This window comes from Panthera leo, chromosome E2, assembly GCF_018350215.1.
Source record: "Panthera leo isolate Ple1 chromosome E2, P.leo_Ple1_pat1.1, whole genome shotgun sequence".
NCBI lineage: Eukaryota > Metazoa > Chordata > Mammalia > Carnivora > Felidae > Panthera > Panthera leo.
Genome location: NC_056693.1, coordinates 51557671 through 51582571, shown reverse-complemented (window position 1 = coordinate 51582571; position 24901 = coordinate 51557671). Strand labels below are relative to the sequence as shown.

Here is a 24901-nt window from a genome sequence, read left to right as displayed (position 1 = left end):
CTATGAAGTGGCGAGTGAGGGGCACTGGGGCGGCTCAGTCGGTTAAGCGTCTGACTCCTGATCTCGGCTCAGGTCACGATCTTACGGTTTTGCAAGTTTGAGCCCCACATCAGACTCCGTGCTGACTCTGCAGAACCTGCTTGGGATTCTCTCTCCCTCTGCCCCAGCCCGGCTCATGCTCTCTATCTCTAAATAAATGAATAAAAACTTAAAAACAAGTTAGTACCAAAAAATGAACAATAAAATGGAGAATGGGCTTACCGTGCTAAGTGCTGGTGAGCACAGACTATTTAGTTAGTATAGTGCCAGGCAGAGAGTCCATTGGAGGGCCTTTCTGCTCTTCCCACACTAAAGATTGGACATCCTATGTTAGGATCCTCAGCCTGCTAGTTCCAGGCTATACAGTGTCCTCTCAGGCCCCCTGGGATTTATGATTATCAGCTCCAGGGCAGGTAGCTAGGTTGGAAGGGTTCGATTTATGGCCATCAGTCCCCACTCCCCTACCTCCTGCAGGCACAGCGGGAGCCCTGGCAACGGGGAGGTGGGGGCATCCACCTTGTAAATGTTTCAAATCTGATGTAAATTACATGTTGTTCTTGGCATCTCAAAAAATCTTTCTGGCTGGGGAGCCGGTCCTTCTCTGGGCTAGCCAATCTTGGAAATAAAAAAGGGCTCAGCTGGGAGCATGCCATCCATACGCAAACTAACCAATCCAGAGCCAGACCCCCTCTGTCTGGTCCATATATCCCAGGAGGCAATATTCCTCTGTGTAGATCACCCCAGGGCTAGATACCAGGCAAATAGAGACCATCCCTATGGCCCAGACCCCACGGAAATTATTCTAACTAGCCAATCCTAGGCTGCCCGCCCTGCCCCACCTTGCATTTCCACAGAGACCCCAATAAAGGGCATGGCTTGAGTGAATCCACTGCTGCTGTCTTCTTCCTCCTAACCACCCTGGTGTCTTTCCCATGTGGTCCTCTGCGGCATGCTTTGCGTCCTGTTTTTAGGACCTATGAGTATAGTACACTTTTCGTTTTTCTGAGCCTCTCCTCTGCCTCCTCTTGCAGCCACATCTAATAAAAAAATACAGAACAGCATCCCTCTTTTGTCCCAGGGGTTGAGTGTTTCTGTGCAGTGTACAACTTGCCCAGCTGCACATGGTGACCCTACTAACCAGCCCTCGTGAGGATCATATCAAGTCTTGTGTCTCCTGTCAGTACCACTTCCCAACCGATGTAAATCACAGGTAGCCACAGGCCATCCCCTCGTTCACAGACTCCCACGTTGCCTGAGACTTGGCCTCCAGCAACCATGCGACCGGAATCGTAGCCGGGGAGCTAGTCCAGCCCACCAGATGGCAAAGTCTCCTTCGCGGGACTCCAAATCATGGCGGGGCGGAACCACTTCCAGGCTGGCTGCCTTCCATGCAGGGCATCTGAATAGATTTCCTGGATGATTACATTTGCATAGTAGGATGCCGGATGCACATTTCCAGCCAAATTATAATTTGTACCCACAGTTTGGAGCTGTGGTTTTGATAAATGCATCTATTTCAACCCAAACCTGATTAGGTGGAGTGATCGTAGAATTTATCGTCTAAATTGGGATACTTTTTGAGAGTGAAGGGGGATGCTATTATTCATTTTTTTCCATCCAACAAGCATAAGCCGGAGGTGCCCTAGGCAGATTGGGTCACCCTACCCTATGAGGGTAGCCACCTTAACGTTAAGTCAAGGTAAGTCCAGGTGGCCAGGAGAGGAGAGCGAAGGTGTAGGCCTCCGTGAGACCCGGAGTTTGATCCTTGGACCTACCACTCATTACTGGAGGGACGGTGGCCCGAGTACTCTGAACAGACAGCTCAGCTCTAATGTTGGGATCGTATTACCCGCTTCACAGCATTGACCTGAGTATTAAATAGTATATGGAGAAGGCTCTGCCTGGGGTTGAGTACCAAGTGGCGGCTTAGGAAGTATAAGCTTACATCCCTCCTCCCGTCTTTGTGCCTCTGCTATATTGCCTGTGCCCCAACCGCAGAGATTTGGGAACCAAGGTGCATCAGAGACTGGCAGAAAGTAAGTGCCCTCACCTGAGATGACAGTTTCCACGACTCAGGGGTCTGCCTGCGTGCCTTTTCCTGATAGCCCTGTTCATTGAAGGCCCCTCATTAACCGGGTCTCTTGACAGGAATAGGAGCCTGACCTTCTGATGCGATCAACGACTTCACTGGAAAGCATTGGCCCCGGGGCACGAAATACCCAAATTCTCAAAGCACTGCTCTCCTCTGCCTGCCCTCAGAGATCAGACCTCGGGACTTCCTGTGGCTTCAAACCCCTCGGCTGAGGGTCTGAACTGGGTGTTGCAGAGCCCATCCCAGCGGGAGGGTGGCAGTGAATGGCTCTGGATGAGAGGACGTTCAATCTTCGGGCCTGTGGGGAAGTGAAGGGCAGAGGCTGGTCTCCCGACGGGAATTCCCACAGGGACGTTCAGTCCCGTCTGCTTGACATGTTTTCCGTCTCCGTCCTCAAACCTGCTCTCTCTAAAGAACACCTCACTAGGGGCGCTGGGGTGGCTCAGTCAGTTGAGCATCCAACTTTGGCTCAGGTCATGATCTCACGGTCTGTGGGTTCGAGCCCTGCATCAGGCTTTGTGCTGACAGCTCAGAGCCCGGAGCCTGCTTTGGATTCTGTGTCTCCCTCTGTCTCTGCCCGTCCCCTGCTTGTACTCTGACTCTCAAGAATGAATAAATGTTAAAAAAAATCTTTTTAAAGAGCAGCTCCCTTCCCGGCGCTTTGTCCTGCTGTTTCAAATCAACAGCAAACTTTCAAAGTTCACTGACTTTCTTTGTAAACGCAACAAGTATAAAATGAATTCCACCCTCAGTGTTGTTTATCAAGCCCTCTCTCTTACAGTGACACCACGAGGCCCAACACTAGATCCTTACTGGACACTCCTGGGACCCCCACCCACCTTTGCACAGCACCAGGCACGTGAAAGGTGTTCGTAAGTGTGGGAATGAATGAATGGGTGGAAATCTCTTGACATCTCTTCCTTCTTTGATACATCTCCTTTCATGGTATCCATTTTTGCAGTTTGACAAGCTTTACATTTAGCTTTTGTTCCATTCAGCACATAAATCAACGTGTTATGCTCCGTGCATGCTTATTTTGTGCCGCGCACCGTAGTAGACTTCTAGGAATACAAGGAGCAGACAGCAGGTTCTGGACACGGATTGACTACAAAATACCCCTGACTGTACTTACTAGCCTTCGGGAAGTGTGCGGCTCACGTGAGCTTGCAGAACGTTCGTTTTGCACACACGTGTGTGGTGATGGTGCCCGCCCCTCGGGTGTGAGGCGTGACGGATGCCATCTCATGAAGGGTTGGGCATCCTGCCTGCACCTGCTAATATTATGGCTAAGGACTCTGACTCCTCTTGCATTTCCCCAACAAGCTCTCCGACTGGGCCATCACACACAGGGGGGCAAGAAGGTATGAACATGAAGAGCATCGAAAGCCGAGATTCATGGTCTTTAAGAGCTAAAGATGTTCTAGGTCCTCCACCCTCTAATCTAGCGCAGAAAGCCTAACCCAGCTCCCGCTCTGTCCTTCCAGGATGAAAACTGATGAGACGGAAATGGAGAACGAATGGCCTCCTCCAGTTTGCCCATTCTGTTTGGGGGCAACTCTAATGGTTCTGAAGGTCCCATTTATATTGCGCTCTGGGGTATTGCGCTCTGAGCGTATTACTCAATCCCTGTAGACTTTGCTCCCGGGAGTCATGGCGCACAAAACAATACACTTGAGGGGGCTCACACCCCGTATTACTACTCTGTTGGATCGCTCTAACATCATTCTCATATCCTGAACCTTCTTTTTTCCAGCCTGACCATGTCCAATCCCTTTAGTGTCTTGTCACTGGCAAATAGAACTATGTCCCGTGGACGACAGCTGGTAGGATGGAAATCCTCTGAATTGTGGCATGGTGGGACCACCTCCCTCCACTTCAGCACTGGCAGTTCTAGGTATTTCTGTGTTCGCAGCCAACTTTTGCATAACAGAACTCGAACAGATCAAACAGACGAGCAGAACACTACAAAAGTAGGGAGAAATCGCATTGCTATTCCCGACCGCGGCCTAGCAATATTGCACACTCTCTGAAAAGCCAACGCGGTCATCCTCCGGTCTCCTGGGTTTCGCCGCTTGATTTCAGAACCGCTTAGTGGCTGATCGGACTCTCTTTACATGTCCGCACGAGCCAAATGTCTTGCACGGCCCAGTAAATAGGTGTTTTTATTTAGGCAACAGCATCCATTTAACCTTCTCACTTTACACACGGCAAGTTGTATCGCATGATACGTTTTTAGAGCTCTCTCAAGTCCACACTCTGGTGGGCAGGCAGGGTATGCATCCTCAGAGGAAAAGCATGCACACAGGCCCATTATTGCCAAGGTTCTGAGATGCATTGCTGGAACAGTATCAGGGCAACCCAGTTTGAGGACCACATGTGTGTATGTCAGAAGCATGGGGGATAGAGGCAGAGGTGGATGGCTGGGCTTTTGTCTCCCGTCCCCCTCTCGTACACCCCCTGCTTTTGTCCACTAAATATTTATAGGTTGCAGTCCACAAGGGAGCTAAACATAAACCACTTACGGTTTCCGAGTTTCCTGTCTGCTTCCTCATTCCCCAAAAGCTCCTGGCAAGATTGAGGCTATTATTTCCCTAAGCACAGCATAAACTCCGAACATCTTGGTAAGCTCTTCTGATGTGGGAGAGGAGGAAGTGCCACATTGTGCGGTGGAAGGATCTAGTCTGCTCTCTGTTCAGCTCCTTAAAAAGTATTATTATGAAAGCAACACATGTTCATGCCCATGGTAAAGAATGACATTTGGAAAATACGGAAAACTCTAAAAATACCAACCATAATGCCGTATCTCAGCGATAAATACTCGACATAATCTGGCTGATTTTGTGCCAGCAGTTTTTGCAATATATATGTATATATATTTGATTCTCGGCAGAACTGGAATCACACTGAATATACCACTGTGTGCCCTCATTATTTTTTTCTTACTAGGCTCATATTGTAAGCATTTTTGTGGGTTGTGAAAAATTCCCTAGCTTCATCATTTTGAATGCCTGGGGAATCTTCTATTATATAGGTCTATTATAATGCCTTTTAACCAACCCCTGTCTTCTAGGAAATTGTAATGCCATACTACTGTAAGCTGTATTTCAATGAACACCTTTGTACATGGATCTTTGACTGTAAGTTTCAGAAGGCAGAGTCTAAATCTAGTTTATCCGCTGCTGTAGGTTTTGTGTCTAGCACATTGTTGGACAAAGTGTCAATGCTTATTGTTTGAGTACAGACTGGGTCCCTGTGTGACGAACTCTCTGAATCTTTCTGGAGAAGAGATTGCCAGTAGGTAGGGTTGCATCATGTGTTTTCATTTATTTAATGTTTCTTGATTATTGAGAGAGACAGAGACAGAGAGCGAGCGGGGGAGGGGCAGAGACAGAGGGAGTCACAGAATCCGAACCAGGCTCCAGGCTCTGAGCGGTCCGCACGGAGCCCGACGCGGGGCCTGAACCCACAAACCACGAGATCGCGACCTGAGCCGAAGCCCGACACTTAACGGACCGAGCTGCCCAGGTGCTAAGCATCCTGTATTTTAAATGGCAACGCTACCAGTATGAAATTACAAGGTCAAAACGCTTAGCACAGTTCTAAAGAGACGACTGGAATGGAAAGCATGCATTTCAGACTCCGTGATCCACAGGCTAATAAAGTAGAGTGTGCTGCGGGCATTTTGCTTTGAAGAATTCATTTTGGTATTGGTAAATCAAACATGGTCGCTGGTTTAATGGCTTACAAGCCATATTAAGTAATGAAACTGTGTCTACATGTAGTTCACAATTTGATGAAAACAGACTCATTTATTAGTTCTACATACTTAATAAATGTAGCCTCCTCCACACAATTAAAAACCTCATCATCGTTACACAGATGCTGTCTGCCTGGAACAGGTGACGTTTACCAGTTTAATTTGATCAAGTGTCTCCCAAGCGCCCACTCCAGCCTGGACCCCGTGTTATGTGCTAGAAACACAGAGATGCCTAATGATTCACTCTGACCTCAAGAAGATCTATCTAGACAGGAAGACTCGTGGGCAGTGTGGCATGCTAGTGCTTGGCATATGGAGGTAGTTAGTACATATCTGTTGGATGGATGGATGGATGGATGGATGGATGGATGGATGGATAGAGTTTGGCCAAAGCGATATCAGTAAAACAACGTCGAAGGTGTAGAGACGGGAGAGCAGGGAAGCCTTCTAAGAGGAAGTGACATTTAAATGATGACCAGGAATCTTCCAGGCCGAGGGATGAAGGGAACAGCAAAGGCTGTCAGGTTGAAAAGCATGCGGTTCCAAGGGGAAGGTGGGCAGAGGGGCACGGCGGGAGATACGGAGGTTGGTGGGAGAGGATGTTGGGCAGGGGATGCTTGAGTTAGCCTTTGGCTGATCACGAATGACTTGTTAGATGGTTTGGTTCCCCCAGAGCAGACCCTAAGATGCAGATCTGTGTGCGTGCGGCTTCTTTGGGAATCGATCGCAAAGATGGGAGGAAGAAGGAGGAAGTGGGGCAGAGAGGCAGGGGAGGGAGGGAAGCCTGTAAAATGGCTCCCCCCGGTGAACAGCTGGACCCATCGCTGGTGGGGACGAGAGACCGTGTGGACAATGCTAATACTCATCATCCCATCAAGAGGGGAGGGAGCTCAGGAATTTGCCCCCCAACCCCCTTGCTCATGAGTTGAGGGATGCTCCCGGGTCAGTAACTCCCAGAGGCTTCCAGCCTACCCATGCAAGGGCCAAGTTCAAACGAGAGAATGACCTCGGTGAGTGCCGGCATGAATCGGGACTGCGCGCCGACCTCGGGCAGGGATGTGGTGTGGGAGGGCGTCTGGATGTCTGCCGCACAGCCCTAGCGGGTCGCAGCCTGGACCCCAGCAAGCCGACTCTGTGACTAGACAAGGAGAACAGCCCTCTTCCAGTGACTTAGGGCCATCAGCTATTCCTGCCTGGGGTGTGTGCTGCTTCCTGAAGCCCACAGTGAGCTTCCTGCTTTTGACATAATCGCCTCCTTGTCTCTGCTTAAATGTCATTCGCTCAGGGAGGTCGTCTTTGAAGATTCAATCTGCATCTTTCTTCCTGTTTACTCTCTCTGCATCTTGAGCCTTTCTTTGTAGAGATGTAAAATATTATATATAATATAGGATATTTATATAATTACCTATACTACGTAACAATAAATACTACATAATACCTTGTAATATGTGTGTATTTATACAAACAAAATGTGCATCTATATCCGTATATATACACATACGCATACACATGTTTAGAAAATAGGGTATATGTATATAGGTATCTGTTTGCCGTTTGGTTCTGTGCCTGTCTCCCTTATGTGCCACTGCATTCTAGACCCCCGCCGTGGTGCCTGGCACATAGTAAACGCCCAGTGAAGGTCTGCCAGGTGCATAGATAGGATCCACTGCCTGCGTCGTGCACTTGCTGTCAGAGGAGGCTCCATCCCCACGACTGTCCCCCTTCCCAGCCCTGGGCTTCAAGGTGCTGTCATCTCTCCATGCTGCGGGGTCCTGAGGCTACAGGAGAGCCCTGAGTAGCAGGGAGTAAGACTGGTCTCTGTCTGGCCCTGAAGGGGAGGCTGGGTCTTGGCACTGAACTTGCAGCCGCTTCGTGTCGTGGGGATGGGCTCTAGAGAACAAGGCTCCTTTCAGTGCCTTTTCTCCAGGCTTAAAATATTTGCCGTCCTTAATGCATTCCTGACTGGATGTATCCCCTAATCGCCTCAAATCCAGGATTTCAGCCTCACCGGTGTAATTAATTCCCTGGAAGGTTCAGAACTTTTTGTGGGAGAACTCGGGGGCCCCTGGGAAATAAGGATTGCCAGATAAAATCTGTATTGGCTAAATCTGGCCACCCTACTGGGATCGACCTTCTGTCGGGGCTCCGGACAAGTGAGGAGTAACGCTCTCCCCCCTCCCCCACCCCCGCCCAAGCTTCACTCCTGCCCTCCCACTGCCACCTGGCTTCTCAGGCCAACGTGACCCTATATGCCATTGAAAAAGACAGCTGGTCACAAGGTAGCTTCAATGCTCCCAAAATAGACAACAGGCAGAAGCACTGAGCAGATGGGTAGACCCTTACCTGCTGTCACCTTCCTTGTCTCCCGACCTACCTTAGTGGTTTAAAACACAGGCTTAGAGAAAGACCCACCTGACTGTGATTTCTGTACCTCCGTCTTTGCCAAGCATGCGACTCTGGAGAGCCGCCTCCGTTTCCTAAGCAAGCCTCAGTGTCCTAAATCTCAAAATGCATTGATGATCATAGTATATACCTCACAGTGTTGCTCTGAGCATAAATTGAAAAACGGGTACAAGGCATTCGACAGCATACTTGTGAAAAAGTTAAGAACAAAATGGATTTCCATGCCTAATTTTACGTATCTATAATACATATGTTACACATAAAATTCACAAAACTTGATGGGGCGGGTGCCTCAGTAGGTTGAGTATCCGACTTCGGCTCAGGTCATGATCTTGCTTTACATGGGTTCAGACCCAGTATTGGGCTCTGTGCTGACAGCTCAGAGCCTGGAGCCTGCTTTGGGTTCTGTGTCTCTGTCTCTCTCTGCCCCTCCCCTGCTCATGCTCTGTGTCTCTCTGTCCCTCAAAAAATAAAACAAGATGTAAAAAAAAAAAAATAAAAATAAAAAAATAAAAAAAAAAAATTGTTTCAATAAAAAAATTCACAAAATTTGAAAAGTTGGACATCGGAATTTGACAATTAAAACATCATTTCCGACAGCAGCACAATTAAAAATAGCTAAGTGGGGGTGGAGGGCGCCTGGGTGGCTCAGCCAGTTAAGCGTCTGACCCATGATTTCGGCTCAGGTCATGATCTTGAGGTTTCGTGGATTCAAGCCCCACGTCGGGCTCTGCACTGGCAGCACGGAGCCTGCTTGGGATTCTGTATCCTCTCCCTCTCCGCCCACCCCCTCACCCACACTGTCTCTGTCTCGCAAAATGAATAAACTTAAAAAGAAATACAGAATAAACTAAAAATAGCTAAGTGGACATCGGCTTTTCCTAGCAAATGCTAAAACATGTACAAGATCATTCCGTTACTATCATCTCTGAGGTAGGGTGGGAGTTGCACGTGATCACAGGCGCTATTTACCGTGTGCTCACTGAGGCCGGTGTCGTGCCGAGGATGCTACCACCTTGCTAACCGCGGGACACTGTCTCGCACACAAGGGGACAGGGACTCAGAAAGCTTGAGCAAGTGGGTTCAGATCATCCGGTTAGTTGCCAGAGCTGACAGGCAAACACAGGTGGGTCTGGCATCCGAGACTCTAAACTTCTGGGCCGTGATAAGCATAAACTCGCCTGTATCTGGGGCGCCTGGGTGGCGCAGTCGGTTAAGCGTCCGACTTCAGCCAGGTCACGATCTCGCGGTCCGTGAGTTCGAGCCCCGCGTCAGGCTCTGGGCTGATGGCTCGGAGCCTGGAGCCTGTTTCCGATTCTGTGTCTCCCTCTCTCTCTGCCCCTCCCCCGTTCATGCTCTGTCTCTCTCTGTCCCAAAAATAAAAAAAAATAAAATAAAATAAAAAACGTTGAAAAATAAACTCGCCTGTATCAGTACAGGGGACCAAAACGAATAGTAATGCGTTCCTTACATCCATAGTCGATGTGATTACACCTCGCGGAGCACCATCACACCAAGGCAGTGGCATCTAATTCCGCGCGAACTTCTGTTCTAAGGAAGCTCTCTGGATCACCGGTTCTCAAAACTCGAGCTTGCGCTGGAGTCCCCCGGGGGTGGGGGGGGGGCTTGTTAAAACCCAGATTGTGGGCCCCATCCCGGTTTCTGATTCCTCAGTAGGTCTGTGCGGGGCCCAAGAACTGGCATTTCTAACAAGTGCCCGGGTGATGCTGACGGTCCAGGGACCACACTTTGGAAACCACTGACTCAACTCTCTGAATGCTCACTTCAACGCTTCATGATGAAGACAAGGAAAGTGGGGTCCCAAGAGGTTAAGTAACTTGCTCTGGTCAAAAGAAATACAGCTTTAACCTTTCAGTTGAGCTTCTCTTCTTTAAGCTGATCCCAGAATAATGTCACTTTTCTCTCCCTGATGCTGGTGGCAAAGCCCACCACGGGACACTAAAGCCCGGGGCTCCATTTACCCAGCTCAGGGCTGTGTTGTGAAGGTATTCCGATGTTCGGGCTGGCACACATCCTGGGTTTGTTAATACCAAGAGAAGCCCCAGTGCTTTGGGAAGAAAACAAATATTCACCCGCTCCCATATTCATCCACATACTCAACCTGTAAGCATTCGTTAGTTCCTTCTGGACACTCGGCAGACTTCTAGACAATAGGAGGATTCTCAGAAAGGAGGAGATGAGCTTCCTGAACTGAGTCTGGGGCTCTGCAGCAAGGTCTAAATGGGGGCCATCGCTGAGACTCTCAAGGATGGACCAGGTAGGCCAACAGGTTCACATGGGCTACAGATACCACGTCGGATCGTAGTAACTGGTCGCTGCAGTAATCATCGTGGGCCAAGTTCCCTGAAGAAGGACTCTGAGTCCTGAGATCTGCATGCAGGGTGTTTACTGGGGAGTACCCTCGGGAAGAGCATCTGCCAAGGAATGAGCGAAACAGGACTGGGCAGAAAGGGGAGGTTGAGCTGTGGTACGGTCACAAGAGATGCTTAAGCTTGTCCCACAAGTTGCTCCAAAGCTGGGCTAGCCCTTCAGAGTTGTCCCCGTTGGGGCGAGGGGACTGTAGCCACAGTGATGGGAACAGAGGCCGCCCCAGCAAGGGTCAGGAAACTTGACAAGGCAGCTCCCTTCCCCCGAGGGCTATTCCTGGAGAAGGACACAGTCCTCAGGAGGCAACCCACCCACAGCAGCTACGGGAAGTGGCCCCTCAGTCCTGAAGGACCTTTTGGATGGCACATCACAGCATCCACTAGTTTTACTAAGTGACATTTATTCAGTATTCACTGTGGCCAGGCATTATTTGAATGTTTTACACCCATTGATCCATTCAGGGCTCCCACTACTCTGAGGTGGGTAGAACCACCCATGTTATCCACGAAGAAAGTAAAGCACAGCGAAGTCACAAGTCCTAGAAATCGGGATTCAAATTCAGGAAGTCTGCCCCAAAGACTGAATGCCTAAACAACCATTGTTAAGTGTTTCTCTAACTCTCTAAAAGTTTAAAGAAGGGGGCCCAGGGTTAGGGGAATGGGTGCTGGTGACGAGAGAGACAGGTTAGGAAGTTTGCATCCGGAAGGTAAAGAAGAAAACATCACAAGGAGACACAGGATTGCCAAGGGAAGTGGACGGACAGGACCTTAGAAACCATGGGGCCTTCCTCATTTTCCTGATGAAATATTGAGTCTACCTTATCTTACAGAAGAAGCAGTGGGTCTGCCTCATTTTACAGGAAAATCTGAGGCACAACGATGGCAAAGGGCTCACCCAGGGTTACACCGTGATGATAGCAGCCCAAAGCACGGAGTCCTGGCTGCTGCCCTCCCTCTCACTGTTCTAATGAGGGAAGTTGGAGCGAACATTCCGGAACTTAGCCATCTTGAAATCACTCAGCAGACACGCTGTTTCTAAAGGTTCAATCTATTCACCCTCTGGCAACACAGGAGCTTATGAAAATGTCAACCATGAGTTAAATCTCTGCTCAAAACCCTCTACGACTCCGCATGGCTTTTAGGACAAGGATAAGGATGAGACTGTCAGCATGGCTGCTATGGGGTCACTTACCTGGCAATCATTCACTGTCACTTCTTTGTGCAGATTCCGTGTCATTGCCCATTCCTGTAACCTCCCATCCCTCCTCCCTTCACTGTTCTTACCTCCCAGTCTCCTGCTCATCCTTAGACACCAGCTCTAAGCTTCCTCCTAAGCACAGTCACCTCTGATCCCCTAGACCAGGTGCTTGGGTCCCACATTCTATAGTCACAGCACCCTGTACTCCTACGACAGTACCTATCACTACTGCCATCAGGGATCCACGTGCCTCTGGGAAATATGCATCATATTTATGAGACGGCAGGCTTCAGGAGGGGGTGGGGGAGAGAGAGAGAGGAAGAGAGGGAAGGAAGTTGAAAAAGAGAGGGAAGAAGAGAGGCTGAAAGGCAGAGAGAGAACGAGAAGCAAGCACAAGAGATGCAGACAGAGAAACAAAAAGCTAGACAAAGGGAAAGAGAACCAGGCAAAGAGAGATGCGAGAGAGGCGGGGGGTGCGGGTCATGACCAAGTGCGGTGAGTGTGGGCCGGGAAGGGTGGAGGCAGGGTGGGGGGACTCCAGCGTGGGTGAGCAAAGGTGGGGTTCAAATTTCCCCTCGCTATCCGATCGATCGCACAGTTGAGAAGCCCAGGCGCGTGTTGAATGGGGGGTGAGTCAGGGGCAGCGGTGGGTATCATGGCGTGCACCGCGGGGTGCGAGGGCACCGGGGCCCATGGCCGACAGAGCCTGCTGGCGTCCGTGAGAACAGACGAGCCTGCTCCTTGCTGTGCATCTCACTCTTTCCCAGCTGAACTGACTTGGCATCTTAATGAGGGCAATAATATTCTGCAAAGCAAGTGCGCCCTTTGGGTGTGTCGCTGGGAAGTCGATGGGTCCTCAGGGTCGGATAAATTCAGCAAAGACTAGTTCGTGTGTTTGGAGTTCTCGGCATGTGTCCAAGGGCTAGAATTACGGAGCGAGATTCTCCTTAATGTCTAATTATGTCTTCCGTGTTTGAGGAGAGTGATGTCTGGGACGGGGCCTGTGTGACGACTCCAGTAACACCGTGCAGCCGGCCGTCAGGGAAGACACACGGACGGGGCAGAGATCGGCGCGGGCTGCCTGCTGCCCCAGGTTTCAACAACCAGCCGCCAGCTGAGTGTCCTATTTGCTGCCCACTGGCTTCTGGCTGTAAATGCCAGAGTGCTGTTGAATAATATTTTCTAATCAGATAACAGTAATTATAACATGATGGTAATAATACCGCTAATGAGAGCCTCTGACACTTGAGTTTTCTGCGCACCAGACAGCATACCAAGCCCGTCCCGTAACGCTCTTTTAAAACACCATATAAAAAGTAGGAGATAGGTATTACATCCATTTTTTACAGATGAAGAAACAAGGTCCGGTGAAGTTAAAGTACTTGTTCGAGGTCTCTCCCCTGGACCCCAGAGAAGCTAGGATGAAAACCAGTGGTGACCCCAGAATCGGGACCTTTTTGTTTCATGCTATCTTTATAACTTAAACGCTGTTTTTTGGGCCCCGTTCTTGCCTCCTTCTCCTTTTTCTTCCTTCATTCCCTCTACAAACCTGACACCACTGTGTCAGGTCCTGGCTCAGTGCTTAGGATACAGGTATGAAGAGATCACACCATCCCTGCCTGCACCAACCCGGCGGCCATGGCTCCCTTTCGGCCGGATGGTCAGGACCAAGGGCAGCTCCGGTGCTGAATGTGCCTGGCTCCTTGAGAAGTTGCCCATGTCCCAAGAAGATCCTCCCCTCTTCCTGAGGATCCTTGAGTTCCTGGGCAACCCCAGGTTGTCCTCAGCTCTTGGGGGAAAAATCCCACCAACCAAACCCATGGAGTGGAATCCATTCCAGCTAACTCTAAGCAGAAGCAGGGTCTCTACCAGCGTCGCCAACCCATCAACACCACCTCGTACTTGAAAACATGGGTCCTGTATTCAAAGGGACCTGAGTTCATAAACCAGCTCTTCCTCTGCATAGCTGTGGGAGCGGGAGCAAGTTACTTAACCTCTCTGTGTCTCAGTTTCTTTGTGAAAATGAGGATGTGATAGTATCTGCCTCATGGACGGTGTACGGAAATTGCTGGGCTCCTTCTAATCTAGGCCTTATCCCATTGTGAACTGATACATTTATTCCATGACCAATGAATGCATGAATCCCATCTCAGGGGCCAAATTTAACCTTTCTAATATTTATGATAAAGATGGTTTCTTTGACCCAGTCATGATTTACTGTAAAGGAGTTAAAAGCAGCTAGAGTAAAGATCAAATGAGGCTTTTGCAGACACAGACGTCGCTCGGAAGACGTGTTTTTAGACACATTTCTCCTTAACCTAAGGCATACTGCTGACGTGGGGAATCCAAGCACCGGCCGCCAGCCTCAGAGGTTTCCAGGAGCAGAGACATGAGGCGTCGCTCACCAAAGCACCTGTGACATTTAGGAAGGTGAGGGCCTTACTCTTGGGGTGTTGAGAGGACAGGGTGTTAGGCATCCCAGAGTCCTCAGGCTGGAGCCCTTGGTGCTGACGCTGCCCTTGTGTGTCTTCTTGTACCTTTGATTATTCATGAAGGAGATGACAGAGCCACTTTGTTGTCTTTAAATTTTCAGAGGCTTCGCTTCCTTGTGTTGTAGGTCCCGGGAGGCGGGAGGTCTTGCTCTCGTGAAGTCCTCCTTGCCCAGGGTACAACGTGGGGCAGGCAGAAGAAACGGGGGCAGGTGACCACCTTCCCAAGGCCATGGCTATGGTGTACTGTCAACGGCACTGGATTGGGGGTTCCTGGCCCTGGACATATGCATTCAGATTTGATCCTTCCTACTAATTCACTTTGCAGGCTTGGAAACAAAACCCGACCTCTTAACCTAGGAAATCGTAATCGCTAAGCTTCACTGGGTGTTTATCACGTGCCAAGCACCGCCCCAAGTTCACAAGCACCACCGAAGGCTGTCACTAATATCACCTCCATTTTACAGGCAAGGAAGTTGAGTCTTAGGGTGGTTGGGAAGGTGAGGCAGGGAGTCTGTCTCTAGAGCTCGTGCCCCATCTCTTCACTGTCAAGTGCTATCCAGTGGGTTCCAATGGGGGAGGGCTGTTAGGACGGCTACATGAGTCATGTTTTCAAAGACTCTATACGCAGCTACGGTTTGTTTGGCCCAAGCTGGTATCTGTCTTTGTTTCCTTCCTGCTCTCAGGTCTCATGCATGTACCTGCTAGCTGGGGTGCTGAAGGACACAGACCGACCACGTGCTGGACCACAGAATGACGGAGGGGGTGATGGGTGGGGCGGCCACAGGGCCATGAAAAGGGGTCCATGAAAATGGACTCAAATGGTGTCCATTTGAGTAATGGACACCAAATGCAGACAAAAACATCTGCGAAAAATATGCAGAACGTTGGACGGCCTGAGCAAGGACACGGAGGGCCTCTTAATAGATTGAAATTTACAAGATCCCGAGAAATGATTCCCCTCACCCCCACCCCGGGATTAACTCAATGACAGTGCTCTCCTCAGCTCAGCAAATAACTTTTCTAGAACACAGAAGAACGGCCTGCAACAGCTTTTTGAAACACCAATATTTGCTGCACTTACTATATAGCAAGGAATAGGCACAAAAAGGATAAGACCCAGGTGCTCTGATGGAGGGGGCTTGGAGGTTGGGGGAAGGGAGAAGATGAGCAAACCAACACATAATAATGACAAGAGTTAACGCTCCGTGTCTGGTTTTATGTGAGGTGCTTCCTAAGCATCAACCCAGTCGACAGACACAAAAACCCACTGAGGAGTAAACGTACCGTTATCATTCCCGTTACGTGAATGAGGAAACTGAGATGCTGAGTAGCCCTGCCCCCCTGCCCGAGGAGGTGAGCCGTGGATGTAGACTGTCTGCCTCCAGGGCCCGTGCCTTCACCCTGGGGACAGCGGAGGGAGGAGGCGGGCACAGCCTGGGGATGCAGGGACGTCAGATGCCCTCTGTGTGCAGGAAAGGAAATGCAACGCTCGCGGCTGTAACAGGTGATCCCAGGAATCTCAGCAGTTAAGGCAACAGAAGTTTCTTCCTCCCCCTGCTCACATACAGTCTAAGTGGTGGTGGGGTGGGGGGGGGGTGGCGACAGGGCAGGAAAAGGCAGGAACCGAGGGTCCTGGGCAGATGGAGACTCCACTGTCTTTAATGTATGCTCTGGGTCAGCCTCACCATCTGCCAGGAAACTAGGAAGACAGCACAGAGGGTCTCACGAGAAGGGGCACAAGGTTAGCGGGGGGGCATCACACGGCGGCCTCTGCCGTGGCCCACGGGCTTGAGCTCAGGGGTGTGGCCCCAGCTAGATGCAGGGCCCGGCGGGGAGGGGTGGCTTGAAAATGCACTCCCTGGCTGGGCGGCCATCTTGGCCACGTGCCTATGGAAGCTTCAAGTCCTGTGTCACCAAAAGAAGAGGGATAGGGAGAAGTGGCCAGGGAGAAAGACAAGATCCAGATGATGAGGGCCATTTTGGGGCCAAGAAGCTAAGGAGACTGAACTCTGTCCTCCCAACAGTGGGAGTGTCCGTGGGTCATAAGGAGTGACAAGAGAAGACTGGGGTGTTGGCCGCCAGTAGAGCTGACTTAGGAGGCTGTGCACAGAAAGGCAGTCAAATGGCCGTTGCAGTAAAGTGGGTGAGAGAGACCAGGGCCATGATGAAAGCAGCAGGAGACGCGGCAGAGAACGGTGGGTAGCTATAGGGAAGGTCCTACGGTCTGTAATTCTTTATGCCTACCCCTGCCTCTATGTCTCATGAATGCCCTACCCTCCACCTCCACCTCTGTCTCCACTCTTGTCTATCTGCTTATCCTCCAGAGATCACAGTGCAAATGCCACATCCTTGGGGGAACCCTCCCACCGCCGACTTCACCCCTCACCTCTACCCCAGGTCATTTCCCTATTACAAGCACTCTTTTGGCTTATTTGTCCCTTTCCTAGCACTTGGCAAAGTTATTCCTGTGATTATTTGATTTATATGCCCACCTTTGATTTATAGGGCATCTCACTGAATGAAGAAAATCTGGTGTTTTTCTATGTTGAACGCCTAGTGCCTAATCCAGTGTCTGGAACTGAGTGGGCCCTTGCTACCTCTGGGCTGGATGAGTGAATGAATGAAGGAACGAATCAAAGGATGTGGAAACTTCTCGCATGCAGGAGAAGGGCTCACCGTGATTCCTGGATTGCTGGCTAGATTAGTTGGGTAGATGTCAGTGCCTTCCATGATCAATGACAGGTTTGTTTTCAACAAAATATTCTCATGTAGTGATTTTGCAGATGGTCGTGTCTTTTCTGCTAAAATAGAATGGCTATCTGATATGTCCAAATCCTCCAACACGCCGGGGACCCCCACTCGCCCCAGGCTCTGACCGTGTAATGCTAATGGTTAGTCGGCCACTCAGGGGGACCCCGTGAGGTAGGGGAGCCTCGGAGTGCCGCCTCCAAAGATCCTGGCTCTCCTTTCTGTGGTTCTTCTTCAGAGTGATTTGAACGACACTGGAAATGCCCCATCTACAATGAATAGAATTTAATAATTGAGCAGTAGCCACGGAACTGTGTCTGAAAGCTGAGTTCTGCTTTCCTTTCCAAGATCTCTGGCCCATCTCAGGCTGCCTTCTCTCTGTTCAGCTGAGATGATGAAAAGGTAAAAGGATGCCAAAAACTGGAAAGCATCAAATGTCAGTCACGGAGGCAAATACCCCGAGGATGACAGTCCGCTGATCTCCAGAAACTGAGCACGTCCCAATCGAGATGCTCCAAGGCCTAGCAGCTCGTTAAACGGGATGGGCGGCAAAACCCTCGTCGTGAAGTTCCTGGCACGAGCCCCACTCGGTTACTTATTTTGTTCCTTTTCCTTTAAGAGGTTGTAAGCCCGTTTTCAACTGGGTTCTAAAGATGTGATTAGGGGCATTACCTTCTCAGACTTATCTGGTTCTGCTACTGTCAGGGGCAAAGCGCCTTCAAAGACGTGACAGAGCAGTGTAGACACTGGGGCAGTTCCACTGAGAAAGTAGCCTACTCTGGACAGGACTGTTTTCCTACGCAGGCGTTTCTCCTTATCCGCGGTTTTGCTTTCCACGGTTTCAGCTGCCTGCGGTCAACCTGGGTCCGGAAGCAGGTGATCCTCCTTCTGACGGATGATCAGAAACTCAGTAGGAGCCTAACGCCGCCTCCCAACGCTCACGCCATTCGCCTCACGTCACGTCACCACGTAGGCATCGTAGCGTCTCACGTCATCACAAGAGCGGTGAGTACAGTACAATATTTTGAGAGAGATCCCTTTCCTATAACTTTTATTACAATATAAGTTGCAGCGGTTCTGTTTCTTGCTGTGGTTGTTAACCTCTTACCGCGCCTAATTTATAAATTAAACTTTGTCACAGGTGTGTACGTGTAGGAACAAGCACGGTCTGCGCAGGGTCTGGTACTACCTGCGGTTCTGGGCATCCACGGCGGGTCTTGGAAAGTACCCCCCCCCCCCCCCCCCCCCCCCCCCCCCCGCTTGGAGAAGGCAGGGACGGCTGTGCCGTATTAGTGTCCTTCGAAATCACAGTTCAGGCTGGTGTTCCACACGTCCTGTCTGCAAATTCCCCAGCCTTGGATAAAAATCATACAGGGGTCTTGGCGCCACGAGAATTGCAAACTTCATGTTAACTCGATCTGGGAAACTTTATCCTAATTAGGTCTAATCTCTGTCACCCTATCAACATCAAGTCAGAAAACATACACCTGGGCCACAGCCCTCGGCCCTACGGTCAGCACTGGGTACAGGTTGAACAAGCATCTGTCAGGCAAATGAATAAATGAAGGGAGGAATGATTTGGGTTCTCCCAAGACTCCAGGCTGTCGAGTGGAGACAGGATAGGTTTTGGCATCAGCCAGAGTAGGGTGTTGAATCCTAGTTTTGCTGCTGGCTGTGCGTGCTCCGCGGTGAGAAGGGAGGCAGCCCAGGGAAGGTGGCTGCATTCATTTCTCATTACCCTAAATTACCACACATAGTGGCTCCAGAAAAACAGATTTATTCTATTTCTTTCTGGAGATCAGAAATCCAAAATGGATTTCACTCGGCTAAAATCAAAGCGTTCCTTCTGGAAGCTCCAGGGGAAGAACGCATCTCCCGATCTTTTCCAGCCATCTAGAGACCGCCCACATGGCTTGGCTTGTGGTCTCTTCCTCCATCAGCAAAGTCAGCAGTGTAGCATCTTTAAATCTCTTTCTGGCTCTTCCACCTCCCTTTTCTATCCGTAAGGACCCTTGTGATGACATGGGGGGCCACCTGGACAATCCAGGATCTTCTGTCCATCTCAAGGTCCTTACCTTAATCACATTTGCAAAATTCCTTGGCCATGTAAGGTTAAGTACTCACTTTAGGGATTAGAGCACAGATTGTCTGCAGGAGGTCACTCTCCTGTTACCACAGCAAACATGAGCCAGAGGCTGCGCTTACCAGATTTGCCCAACAGCAGTGAGAAGCGCCCCCATTCCTCCCCAGGATGCTACAGATAACACATAAAATGTATTCCCTAGGGAGGTCCCCCCCAACCACGAGAATAGTGGCTGGTTGTGTTCTTGGGAGGGACCTAGCTCTGCCTGGGAGTGTCTCACTGGTCTTTCCCTGGCGGGGCAATGGAATGGTCTGGGCTCTTCCGAGGACTCCTTTTTGTTGTTGTTGTTGTTGTTGTTGTTGTTGTTGTTGTTGTTGTTGTTGTTTTGAGGGAGAAAGAGGGAGAGCATGAGCAGGGAGGAGGAGCAGAGAGAAACAGAGAATCCCAAGCAGGTTCCATGTTCATTGTGGAGCCTGGCGCGGGGCTCGATCCCACCAACCCTGGGATCTTGACCTGAGCTGAAATCAAGAGTCGGATGCTCAACCGACCGAGCCACCCAGGCACCCCCGCCCTAGGACTCTTTGGTTTTTGTCAGAGACTGTCAACTCCACCCAGCTTGGTTGAGTGTTCATACACATGGATGTGCACTTCGTCAAAAGTCTTTGCTTTAATGGTCACCTTGAACTCAGTGCTCCACACCACCGATCAAATCTTGGTTGGGAGAAATACCATTCAAGGAGACCCACTCGCCTGAGAGATGGGCCGCCCAATGACACCTTTAAACTCTCTGTAGGTTAAGCCAGACTACATCCTTTTGGTCCCAAGTTATCTGCTTTCACTAAATTTTGCTTTATTTTGGTGCTACTAGATGACATTAGGGGTACACTATAAGAAAAGCATCACAGAAATAGCTACACGTATTACAACAATATTGTTGAGGGCAGTTCATTGCGTATTGCATACATGTCTTATGAGAAACTGCAGAGAAATATTTCCCTGGTCTCAAAACCCAGTACTGGGTACGGTTTCCCCTAGTAACTGGTTTGTTTCCTTCAAATGAACACTAGCTTGCATGGCTGGTTGTTCTTCCCTCTTTGCACTCACTATTGGGAAGGAAAAGTCCGCAGCAAAACTTTAGGACGTCAGAGTCTGCATTATGGGCACGGACTTCTCTTCCTACCTCCTCGTCCCTTCCCCCGGTTTGCCTTCACATGTTTCACTCTTTGGATCTTTACCGTGATAGTGTCTAGAAGCCCTGAATAAAGCATGACAAGAACTTTTGTTATTTCCCAAGGTTTTCTTCCCTTTTGTGAGACAGACACGTGCCCCCGATGCACGCCTCTTTGTTCCAGGAACAAACTCAAAATGGAAAAAAAAAAAAAAAACAAACATCAGAAAGAAAACATCAGCAGTGCCAATGTTTAAACCCTGGCTCTCAGCAGAACAGGGTCCGGCACCACTGTAAAAAGGGGAGCTTCTGTTGTTAATCTGAAAACCAGTCTCTGGCACTTGGTATGCTGAGCACACGGAGATCATAAATGCCAGCATTCTAAATGGCTTGCTTGCTGTTAGGAGATTCACTGGCACTGAAATCCATTTCTTTTCTAAGGATGTTTAGTTTTTATTATATCTTTACTCATGGTCAAAAGACATCAGCAAATTTGCTAAGGTGATTGAAGATATTCCTTAAGTTTCAAGACTTTGCCTTCACGTTTTTGTACGTGAGTTCGTCTTCTTGGAGAGCAAAACAGAAATGCGCTTTATACTGCATGAGGTTTTGATAGTTGTAGAAAGCCCAGATAAGGAAAGAATGAATGTTAGCGGAACCTCCGCGGAAAACATCTTTATGGATAGACCCAAGCGTATGAATTCATTTCTGAGCTCGTCAAACCACAAAATCACCAATACTGAGAGCAAACCCTACTCAAGGGTGTATCAGGACCTTCTCTTTTTTAATCTCCAACCCATAGAATCCAGAACACAGAATGTATTCAGTAAACACTTGTTGAATTAATGAGTTATACCTCTCGTGCTCAGAAAGACTAGAGCTCTACTCTGATTCCAGTAGACCGTGATGGGAACACAGTGCTTACCACGTGGCAGGCGTGTAATACGGACTGAGTGCCTGGGGCTGAGACACATCCAAACCATGGAAAAAATTTCTGCCATCCCTGAGCTCTAAGGCAGCAACTTTGTATTTCCATTATTTCTCCCCTTACCAAAGCCATAGCTGACAGGTGATATTAGCAGGTTCGCCTACTCGCACAGACATTCTTAGGTTTATGTGTGATGCCCAGCGTGCTAATACAATCTCCATCCACCTCTCCCACTCAAGAAAATAGATCAGAACACAAATGAATAAGGATGTCATTAATATGGGAACAACCTAGAATCCATGGCAACTTATTGAAGAAGTAAATCATCCACCATTTTGGTGTTTCGGATCATACCGGTAGTACGTGACTTATAAGCCGTTGCACAATGATCGACATAATAGTCCATTGTGACACCAAGACTGAAACCATCCCTGAGACCCACGGAGTCCTAACATGCCATCTCGGAGACTTTTCAAACTCCAGAGGCTCATTCTACCCCCAGCGCAATCATCTATATGAGCCATGCATATGTGCTTCATCCAGAACCACAGAGATCATCCCTACTGATGGACAATAGTTCACATAAGAACCTCACTGTCAACTGGGTATCAGTCCACCTTCACCATCACGATACTGAGGAAGAGGACACGCAACCAACCAACTTACCACACCACCACCAGCTGAGTGCACCAGCACGGACATTCCTTCTCGGAGGTTGGCAACTTCGAAGAGCATCATATAGGCTGTGACGAAGTTCATGGGGAATGCGGCAGCCTCTGAGAAGCTCATGTCATCTGGGATCTTGTAGACAAATTCCACTGGCGTGCAGACCACCTCTGCCCAGGCATTGTAATTGACAAATGCCATGACACGGTCCCCGATCTGGGCACGAGGAAGCACATGGTTAATGGAAGCTTCCTACTCTTTCCTGAAAGATTTCTCAAATACTCTTAAGAACCTGATGAAAACTATAGATTCCTTCCCAGAAAGAAAGCCCAAACCCTCAAACATGCACACCCTCACCGGCCTCCCAATTCCAAGGCATTTGCGGATGCTGTGAAGCCCATCTATGAAAACTTGCCAGGAGTCATAGAAGCCAGGTTCTCCATCTGCCTTCTGAAGCTTTCCTATACAGTGTCACCACATCACACACCGTGGAATACTGGTGTCACAATCTCATTTGACCAACTCAGCCTCTGGTCCTATCTCTGTTTTGGAGTGGAGGAAAACTAAGCCATAAGGCAGTTTACACGGGCGGGGCTAGGTTATCTCCTCTCATCTGTTTTCTGCCACTCCACATGGACTCCCTGCCAGGCTAGTGCATTGGGATATTTGCATCAAAGCCTAGCACCGGATTACCGATCACAGTAGAGGTGAAACGTGGTGCATCAGAAGAAGCCATGGAAACCTAAGTGCAGGAGACTGAACAAGAACAGCCAAACTTAGAGCAAACTAGGGAGATGCCGCCAGGTATGAAGAATAACTAACCTTTTTTGGACATGTGTTATATGTCAGGCGTTGTCCTAGGGGTGTCACATGTGTTTTTGGTTGTTGGGTTTTGTTTTTTTTTTAATTTTTTTAATGTTTATTTTTTTTGAGAGAGAGAGACAGAGCGTGAACAGGGGAGGGGCAGAGAGAGAGGGAGACACAGACTCTGAAGCAGGCTCCAGGCTCAGCACTGTCAGCACAGAGCCCGACACGGGGCTCGAACCCACGAACCCTGAGATCATGACCTGAGTCGAAGTCAGACGGTTAACTGACCAAGCCACCCAGGCGCCCCGGGTGTCACATGTTTTAACTCATCTAATCTTTACAAACCGCTATGAAGGCATGGCTGAATGCGTGTTCTTTTCACCAGTTTTTTACATAGCCAGACATCATGCAAAAAAAAAAAAAAACTGGGGGGAGTGGCATTCTTCCCTTTAAAGTCGTTCAGGTGATATGGTAAGCTTTTTCATAGTATATCATTATTAAAGGGAAATACAACTAAGTGAACTGATATTGATGACTTGTATGAGCTGCTCAGTGCTGGTTAAGCTGACCCACTCTGCTATTTGGTGTTAGTTGCTTGTGGTCTATGACTTTCAAATGCAGTATTCAAACTGCTGTGGTCGTAGCGAATTTTCAGTCAATGAATGGCTTTCATACACATGTGCTTTAGTTTCATATACTTACAATTGAGCCTCCTGTTTTATTTTCTCTTAGCTTAGCATTTCTCTTCATCCCCTCCTCAACAAACAACAACAAAAGCCTCCTCTGAGATGGGTGTGTAAGAGCTCGCATTGCAGATGAAGGATTATAGATTTTACAGACATTTATATTGAGGCCAAGAGACATGAAAGCACCTGCCCCAGGTCAAGTAGCTAGGGAGTAGCTGAGCCAGGAGTTGAGTCTACCAAGGCTGACTCTAGATACGAATGATTAATTCATCACACCTGAGGTACATGCTACAGAGACCTATTTTTCTAAAGGTGTCTACCAAGGAACCTACCACTTTTGGGAATATTGGTGTAACTCTTTAAGTCTCCGTTTCTTCAGCTGTAAAATGAGTACGATGTTAGGAAAGGGTCCTCACAGAGACGAAATAGCATAACACACATGCCGTACTCTTGGCACGGGGCATGTAAAGCGAGGAAAGACGATCATTGTTGACTCTTTGAGAGAACAGATGGGTTCCTGGCCTCGTGGAACTCCCAGCTCAATGATCACACACTGAATACAGACCTATTTCACGAACTAGAAGGAATGGCTGTCTAACGAAAGAACTGACGGAAAGGAAAGGCTGTTCCCTGGCGGCGAGTGTCCCAGTCCCTGGAAGGGTTGAAGGCCAAATGATGATTGTTGAGAGTTACCATCTTACATGCAACTGCTTGGGCCAGAGGATAACCAAGGTCTAACACTGGCATTCTCTTTTGCACTGAATCATGCAAACCGAAGACCCAAAAATACCATGGAGTAGCTGATGACCCCCAGTGTCCACACAGAGGACAATGAAGAGTAGTTTAACCACCTTGACAGGGCTGATCACCCTGTCACAGGGCTGACTGCTCCAGTCTCTTATTCGGCTTTGCTCCATGAAAATGGCAAGAGTGGCTTAGCCATCACATCAGCCCTAGCCTGAGTCCAGAGGTAGGCAGCTCTTTTGTTGTTTTTTGTTTTAAATATCCAGTTGACCTCATTATTTGATTTTGTTAATAAAAAGAAGTTCGTCCTGGGCGGTTGAGCCCAAATTATTCCTTTACCACCATACCTCTGGAGACAACTTTTCAAGCCTCCCTTGCAGTGGATCAAACCAACAGAGCTATTCAGTGCGTTGTTTCACGAAATCCCATCTCCAACATGATTGAAAAAACTAAATCAGAATTCCAGGGGGCAAATTAGTACTGGCTTTCCCCCAAGCCACACCCTGACTGGAAACCTGTAGGTGGCTTCTTTCGTTTGTTTGTCCAGCTGGAAGACACTGGAGGGAAGCGGGGGTGAGGGTAGGGTGCTGCCACTGGTTATATTGCTTACCTGGGGACAGAAAATGCAAAGCCATATGAAAGAAAGGAAAAAGTGCATTTACTTCTTTCTTAACACTTTTCTGCTCGATTATGTGGAAACCAG

General features: G+C 49.0%; 1 protein-coding gene and 1 non-coding gene across 2 annotated transcripts in view; one reads left to right on the top strand and one right to left on the bottom strand.

The window, feature by feature from the left end:
• Window positions 1-24901, bottom strand: part of VAT1L (vesicle amine transport 1 like) — a 148661-nt gene that overhangs the window by 98806 nt on the left and 24954 nt on the right. Inside the window, exon 3 of the mRNA XM_042919752.1 lies at window positions 21962-22177. Coding sequence (XP_042775686.1) covers window positions 21962-22177 — 216 coding nt within the window. The remainder of the gene's footprint in view (window positions 1-21961; window positions 22178-24901) is intronic.
• On the top strand, window positions 23124-23283 carry LOC122209226. The gene has a single exon (XR_006197506.1). It is a non-coding gene; the product is annotated as a small nucleolar RNA SNORA15 (small nucleolar RNA).